Source organism: Sciurus vulgaris (genome assembly GCF_902686455.1).
Source record: "Sciurus vulgaris genome assembly, chromosome: 4".
Classification (NCBI taxonomy): domain Eukaryota; kingdom Metazoa; phylum Chordata; class Mammalia; order Rodentia; family Sciuridae; genus Sciurus; species Sciurus vulgaris.
The window spans coordinates 147,782,986-147,791,510 of NC_136464.1; the positions used below are offsets into that span (position 1 = coordinate 147,782,986).

The 8,525-nt window shown below is 42.5% G+C and overlaps 1 protein-coding gene across 1 annotated transcript in view; it reads right to left on the bottom strand.

The window, feature by feature from the left end:
* The window catches only part of KPNA3 (karyopherin subunit alpha 3), an 88,348-nt gene extending 80,750 nt beyond the window's left edge, over window positions 1-7,598 (bottom strand). The window contains exon 1 of the mRNA XM_079137671.1: window positions 6,942-7,598. Coding sequence (XP_078993797.1) covers window positions 6,942-7,010 — 69 coding nt within the window. The 5' untranslated portion in view covers window positions 7,011-7,598. The remainder of the gene's footprint in view (window positions 1-6,941) is intronic.
* Between the last annotated feature and the right edge of the window lie 927 nt (window positions 7,599-8,525).

Genomic DNA, 8,525 nt, shown 5'->3' on the forward strand with positions numbered 1-8,525 from the left:
GGGCACTGTACCACCAGCCCTTTTTAAGTTTTGAGACAGAGTCTAAGTTGCCCAGGCTGGACTTGACCTCATGAACCTCCTCTCTCAGCCTCCTAAATCACAGAGATTACAGGCCTGTATTATCACATCTGGCAAAAGATGGCATTTTTTAAAAAAGTGGGAGACAACAGGTAAAAGTAGGAAATTACCAAGTACTCACTGATAAAAGAATGATACATAAAATAAAATAGAATTCTATCCAATCATTAATAGGAAGGAAATTTTCAATATGTGCTACAACATGGATGAACCTTGAAAACATTAAGTGAAAACAAACGAGTCTCAAAAAGCTTGTGCCTTAATCCCTAATTCACCTTAATCTCCCAATATTTTATCTGTCATAATAAAAAAAATTATACCTGATTTGGAAAGCAATACTGGGAAAGATGCTAGAAGACTAAGCGTTTCAATTAAAAAATATACTTTGGGAAAATTACTATACCAATATGGATTATAAAACTAGTATGGATATATTTATTTGAGGAATATTTTAGTTCTTACTGTGTTCCAGCCACTGTACTAAATAGAAGACAATGAAGAAACAATTTATACCCTCCATAAAGTTCACAATTCAGTAGGAGAAACAGACAAAATATAAGTAAAATATATTACCATAATTATAATAAGAAAGATATACTCAGAGTTCATTCAGGAGCAAAAAAAGGTACCCAAACTAGAGTTGAGAATTTAAAATGGGTAGGCAACAGGAGGAGGGAAGGATATTCCAGTCAACAGGATGGCCCTGAGAATAGAATGGTTAGGAGGGGAGGATAGCATTCCAGATTATGTATAAGCATATAAGTTGTTCAGTATTGCTAAAGCTTAAAGGGCCAGGAAAGGGGAAAAGGAAAGTTGAATCTGGAGAAATAATCAAGCATCTGGCTTTCTAAAAAAAAAAAAAAAAAAAACCTAAAATGAAGGAAGAACACCACTTTGGAGGCAATTTTTAAACTGCCAGGTAAGAGGCAATTTTTAAACTGCCAGGTAATAGGAATAACGTCTAATGTAGGCTGGAAGCAGAGCAATAGAGAGGCAGGGCCAAAATCCAGAGACAGCACAGAGATTCAAGCTACATGACTGGCATGAGACTGAATGTGGAAGATGAGGAAGGAGTCCAAGAAACCTCTCAAGTTTCACATTCAGGTCACAGTTAGGAATATGATGCCATAAACAGGAAAAACAAAGGCAGAACATGGCTTTAACAGGTCGAGTTTGACAAGCCCCTACATACATACATACATACACATATACACATATACACATACACACACACACACACACACACACACACACAAATGGGTAAAGAGAGTTGCTGATGTAAGCAAGAAAAAGTCACAAAATCCCAATACATGTCTATACTCAATGGGTAGAAAGAATTGACAAAACCAACTAAAAATGAGTAATCCAAAAAGTTAAAAGGATTAGAAATGAAAAGTTGTAACCCACTTGTGTATAATGAATCAAAATGCAGTCTGTAAAAATAAAAATCAAAAAAATATAAAAAGAGGGGGGGGGAAAAAAAGGTAGAAGGATTAGGAGAGTATATGTCCTTTTACCTTTTTTTTTTTTTTTCTTTTTTTTTTTTTTTTTTTGCAGTGCTAGGGATTGAACCCAGGGCCTTGTGCTTGCAAGGGTAGCACTCTACCAACTGAGCTATCTCCGCAGCCCTAGTATATGTCCTTTTAAGTGAATTTAAGAAAATTACAATATGTCTACTGTATCACATACAGATTCCTAAAAAACTTCATGTTCTGCCAATTTAGGAAGAAAGAGGTGACATGTACCAGGATGACTAAGGCAATAAGTACTTTTAAGACAGAGCATCTGATGAAATGGAGCCAAAAAATAGGAAATGGGTGACCAGGCAAGGTACACATTCCTAGGCTTGCTCTGTAACACCACATCTCTGTACTTTGTGTTCCTCAGCTGTTACTTGGAATGCTAAACATTAATGTGATGGTAAAACCCAAATATGGACCCATATTTATTTTGTATTAACTAATATTTTTTCTCTACTTAACATTCCAAATATGAATTAGTTCACATTATAGAAATGTATTACAACAGAATACACTGTTAAAGGAGAGCTAGGCAACAGTATCAATGCCATGGTGTCAATGCCAAAAGAAATTATCTTAGAATATTGTACCTTTCATTCCTAGATGTATAGTTTTTTTTCAAGCTTATTATCTAGTCTCTCTTCTCAAAAACTATTTATTAAGTGTTGTGAACTGGTCACTAAATGACCAATGGGAGTCCAAAATCCCTACCTTACTAGGCTTCTTGATAGAGCCCATGTACATTAATACCTATATACATATAGATTTGTTGTGCATCAAAGCAATTAATCCCAAATAGGTGAAGGAAAATTCATTTACAAAAACACTGGAGACAAAGAATAGGGACTAAAAGTATTAAATATGCCTATTAGTCAGGAATGCCTTATAGAGAACTTCTGAAGAGTTTTTGTTTGCTGTTTAATTAGAATGACATGGTGTGGCAGAATTGTAATCTTGCTGCTCCAGAGATATATGAATGAGTCTGAGTGAAGAGTTTGGTAGGAAGAGCCCCACTAAATAGATAAAGAAGGCATATAACAGAATAGCATTTATAAAAGCATGAAGAGAAAACTGACCAGGTTACTCAATCATATCGAGTACTTTACCATGGCTGGCATAAGGGAGATACAAGGAAAAGTGATAGGTAAGATGAGAAAAGTAAAGCAGGGCCTTATATGGAATTATGTATGGCACACTAACAACTTTAATCCTGAAGGCAATGGGAAGGATTGTGAATAGGAATGTAATAGAGAAAGATTTTTAGAAAGATCAATCCACAAGATAAATGGGAAAAGAAGATACCAAAGACAGGAAAACTAGGTATAATATTATTCTTACACAGGAAAAAAATGATATGGGTCTTAATCAGGGTCAGTGGTAAATAAGGTCAGTAACAAAGGTACAAATATGAGGGCTCTTTGGGATGGCTAATATCAAGAAGGATAAAAAAGGGGAAGAGAAAGGAATCAAGAATCAGACTATACCACCTACCAATGTAAGTTTCAGAGAGAGAGGAACAAGTTTGGGAGTGCTAGTTAAATTTTATAAACTGAAGTATATATTATTAAAGCATTTAAATAATTAGAGCAAGTTAAAAAAATAAATCCACCTCATCCCTGGGGGGGGGGGGGGCGAGAATTAAGTATTAAGCCCAAGGACACAGGTTATCATTTTTTCATCAAACCAACGCTTTGCTAATAAGAATGAAATTCTGCAATAGTTTAAAAAAAGGCAAATAAATCAAAATGATAAAAAGATTAACTATTTTATTAGCAAGGTTTTGAGGTACCAAAATAGGAATTTCTATGATATAGTCCAGATTTCTTCAATATTTTCCCAATTTACTAACTTTCAGACATGCTTCATGCACGTCAAATCTTAGACTCCCCTCAGTGGAGGACAGCAGAGTGAGCAAGAATTCTGGCTTCCACATCATAATGCTCAACATAAACCCAGGCTCTGCCACTTACCACACTATGACTTAGAGAGTTAGTTATCTAAGAGTTATAGGCCTCAGGTTTCCTCAGTAGTAAATGGGGGAGGCGGGGCTGGTGATGTAGTTCAGTGGTAGAGCACTTGCCTAGCACAGGCAAAGCTCTGGGTTCAATCCCCAGTACCACCAAAAAAAAAAAAAAAAAAAAGAGAGAGAGTAAATGGGGGGCTGGGAGGAGAGCTCAGTTGGTAGAGTGCTTGCCTTGCAAGCACAACACCCTGGGTTCGATCCCCAGCACCACAAAAAAAAAAAAGAGAGAGTAAATGGGGAAAATAAGAGCACTTACTTCATGGGATTGCTGTAAAGACCAAATAAATTATCCATATAACACTGGTACACTACAAACAATAAATGTTAAGCTTTTCAAACTCTTACTTTACTGATAAAAAATGTCACATCCTTAAGGCATACAGGAGCAAGAAAAAGAAAAGTCAACCTGGACAGCAGTTGAGTTTTAAAAGTAATCATTAAACAGAATATTTCTGTTTTATCCTTTTCCCTATGTACTTCCTAGGTTTAGATACAAAATTCATTCCCCTAACCAAACTCCAAACTGCCTAGAGGTAATTATTCTCTTCTCTACTTCATCTGTAAACCTCAGGGTAAGCTTTATTCCCTTCTGTGAGTTTTATGCACAAAAGGATGAGGAAGAAGAGGAAGGTTAAGAGGAAAAGGAGGATCATCAAAACCCTATACTAGGTTGAAGCCATCTCCAGTCTCAACTCAAGAAAATTCCTCTTCACAGACCAGATCCTCACATAGCTCTCCCCTTTCATTTTCTTTAGAAAATATGTGTTTTATTCTTACTCCTAGCAGCTAAGGTGTATCAACTGGTTGTGTAACTTAGGTTTTAACTTTTCAAAGTGCATTTCATAGCTGGGCACCTTGTCACACACCTGTAATCCCAGTGACTCAGGAGGCTGTGACATGAGGATTACAAGTTTGAGGCCAGCCTGGGCCCTTAGTGAAAACCCATCTCAAAAATAAAAAATAAAAAGGACTGAGGATGTAGCTCAGTGGCAAAGCACCCCTATACAAAATTAAAAAATAAAAGTGCATTTCACAGTATTGAAACAATCTGATAACCACAACTACTTACAAAACTAAGTTGCAGTATGGTTCTAATGTAATTGTCTCTCACTGATATAACTAAATTAGGCATGGCATCTGGTCTTAAGTTATGTCTAAATCCACAATAAAGGCACTTAACCAGATTTGACCCAAGGTACCCTTTAATCATATCATATATCTAGCACTTTCTCTCTGTATCTCAGTATTTCTACTACATTCTCTCAGGTCTCAGTAGTGCTTCCTCAAATCTGGAATGTCCCTTCTTTCCCCATTCCCTTCTCCCCCTTTTTGCATCCCCAAACATAACACTACAAAAGCATCTAAAGTACTTTCTTCATGTAAAATGGGGATAATGCCATACCTAGCTCATAAAGCTGCTATAAGGATTAAATGAGGTATCATGAAGTTCTCAGTACAATATAGTGTCTATCTGACAGAACTACCATATGAATGTCTGTTATTTGATGTCTTAGTTACCCTAATGTATCCTGGGAATTGCAATATCTGGTTGCAACCAGAAGTCACTGGTTACCTTCTAATCATCAGCAAGTATTTGCTGTGTAATTATTACGTTTCTGAATTATACTATATTATTAAGCTCCTGGAACACAAAAATAGAGGGAAATAATAAGACAAAAATCTGTACCAATATCCAAGAAGGGAAAGAATGATATTAATTTTTGCTCTACAAGCAAAATGAGTATTTTTCAAACTATGTAAGTTTTTGCTTTGAAAGAGTAAGGCTTCAAGAAAAATTACTGCTGGAAGAAGTTCAAAATTAAGTCTTGTCACCAAGTGAAACCGTAACAAGAAGCTTTCCAAAATTTCTTGTTCCTATTTTTAAATTTCACTTTTGCTTAGATAGTTCTCACAAAGGAAATTTAAGTATGATCAGGACATAGATGACCTTTATTTGCCTCACTCAAATGGGAATTCCACAGATATTCCCCTACGTTTTTTCCAATTAGTATTTAATTTTGAAAATGGCTCGAGTTTTGTTTCCCTATTAAAGAGAATGCCGAACAGTAGTATATTTACCCCAACATCTTCTCTCTTTTAGGACTGTATAAAATAAATACTCGTCCCTTAGCAAAAATTACAGAACTGCAAATCATGTCACCTGTATTAGAAAAAGAGGCTGTAAATGTAAAACCATTTTTTTCTTATCAAATACAGAGGTCAAAGTGCCAGTGAAGTTTATGCATTATACTTCATGGTTTTTAGTAGCTGCAGAGAGACCTCTAGTGCTGCCTCAATAAGCAGAGTTTGCAAATAGTAGCTGCTAATGTCACCTTAATGAGACAATGGCAACATGCTGAGTAGCAACGAACTGAGTGACCACAATGAATGTTTACAGTTTTGCAACCACTTGGAAAATCTACCAGCTTGGTGCATAAGGAATATGCAAGGACGGAAGAGATCTATGTATCCAATTCATTTCAGGTAAAACATGTCAAAGAGATTTTCATCCTGTGCACACTCCCACTCCAAGAAAGACTAAGAAAACAGATCCTAAAAGCTGAGGTCGGAATAACCTCTCTTTTCTGAAGCCTCAACACAATAGATGGTAAACTATTGTCCACCTTCAGCTCGCTCCACATGCCAGTAGTAACCGGAGTATAAACTGAAAATGCTCAGCAAGGCTGTCCTAAGGACAGCAATGGAATATAAGAAAATGGTCTTGGCGCACCTACCCTCCCCCATCCACCACCCTCAAGTCAGTTACCAGGCTGGTCCCCACCCCCCTCTGCGGGCCGCCACCGCCCGCCTGGGCCCGGCTCGCAGAAGGTAGGCGCGGAGACCGGCAGAGCCCAGGCTCCATGTGCGGCAGCGCGGGAGGCACCAAAGGGGCTGAACCGGGCGGAAGGTTGCAGCCGCAGCCCGCGCGAGACGTGGTCTGCCCCGGCCGGTGCGGTCGGCGGCCCGGGCGGCAGCATCCCAGTCCGTCCGCCCGCGAGGCCCCGGCCGGGGGACCCCGCCTCAGCTTCACATCCCTTCCTAGCCGACACCAGGCCGCGCCCGCGTGACGGGGCCGAAAGCCCCGGCATTTCCCGGTCCCCGCGCCCGCAGCTTCGGAGAATGGCTGCAGCCCAGCTCGCGTCCCGCTGCCCACTCCGCCCAGCCGCGGGCCGCGGTCACCGGCGGCGGCGGCCAACTCGAGCGACCGCGAGCCGGCGAGAACCAGCCCGGCGCTGGCCCCCCGCCCCTCCCCACCGCCGCCGGGCCGGCGCGGCCGGGCGGGCGAGCCCGGCAGGCCCACACCGCGGAAGCACACTCACTTCCACATCGCGGCCCTTGTTCTTGAAGCTCTTGATGCGGTGGTTCTCCAAGCCGGGGTTCTCGGCCATGGCTGCGCGCGGCTCCGGCGGCGGCTACTCTTGCGGCTGCGGCGGCGGCGAGTCTCAGCACGGGAGGGGGAGGCGGGGGAGGCCGGGAGGGGAAGGGAGGGGGAGGGGGAGAGGAGAGCACGTTCCGTGACGCCTCCGAGCGCGAGGTGGCAGCAGCGCCGGGGGTGGCGCCGGCCGATGGCCCGGCCGGGCCAGGCGGGGCGGGAACGGGACTGAGGAGCTGCGCGCGCCCAGGGAAGCTGTGGACACGTAAACGGGGAAGAACGATCAGCCTGGACGCACTCCCGGTTGGTTCTCGGGATGACCCTATCTCTCACCCCCGAGTAGTTCCACCCTCAGGGCCGCAAGTCACGTGCTAGAGAAACGAAGCCGGACTTAGCGGCTTTTGCGGCCCACCCTTCTTCAGACGCGGGCGTCCAGCGACAACTACAGTTCCCAGCAATGCCTAGCTGCGGCCCGAAAGCGATTCTCCACGCCCAAAGAGAACCAGGAGCATGCCGGGATTGCTGTGCGCGCGGCTTTCTGCGCGGCGCACTCCAAGCGCTGGAAGAGAAGCCCCGCCCTAAGACCGCCTCTGGGCGGGGGAGGGGGAGGGGTCTCTCGGAGGCCGTGCCTTGCGCCCTATCCGGAGGGAGGGGGCGGGGCTCCTGAAAGACTCATTTCGCTCCTGCAGACCAGAAAATTAAAGAAAAGACTGTCCCGGGTACTTTGCTCTTTTTAATTTTTTGGCGTCTCCTCAAATAGCAGCCACCCTCAAACGCTGTTCACTTGTTCTGCTTCTGTCTTATAAATAGCATTATTTCGCCTCTAAAAGTACATATGTATGTATGTGACATGCGTGTTATGTGTGTGTTATCTGGCTTCCTCACTGGAATTAAGCCTCAGTGAGAGCAGAGACTTTGATTAATATACTGATAACTCTCTCGCGACAAAACAGGGCCTGGCACTTTCGTAGGACTCAAGAGATAAATATTTGTCAAACAAATTAGCACTCTAGCGTCACCCAGTTTCTTCATCATCCTCCCCAAGCCCCAGTTCTGCAACTGTATCTGGCAGTTCCTTGATCTGTGCTACACCCCCCACCCCCCCGCGCGCGCGCTCTTATTTCACCTTTACATATATTTTTTTTCTAGCCTTTTACAAAAATGTATTTTTTAAGACAATTTAACGTAAAGACTATTTTCATAAAATTGTCAAGGTGAAAAGGAAAAATAATGTTGAGGTGCCCGGGAGCAGTGATAAACAACAGCAAGACAATTTCCCGCAATCTAAACCCAAAGGGAGGAATGAGGGTTCCCAGTCCCTGTGAAAGCCAGAGCTGTGGATGAGCTTTCACATGTAATCTTAACCTCAGGCAGCAGTCAAGCTCTGGCGGTGCAGATTCTCCAGTCTAGCTTCTCCCTTTAGGGTCATCAAAGAGATGACCAAGGGAAATTTGGAAGGATGACACTAATAGCTGTTTCCTGGAGCAAACAAGCTTCCTTTGACCATATGTGAAATAATCAGTTTCAGAAT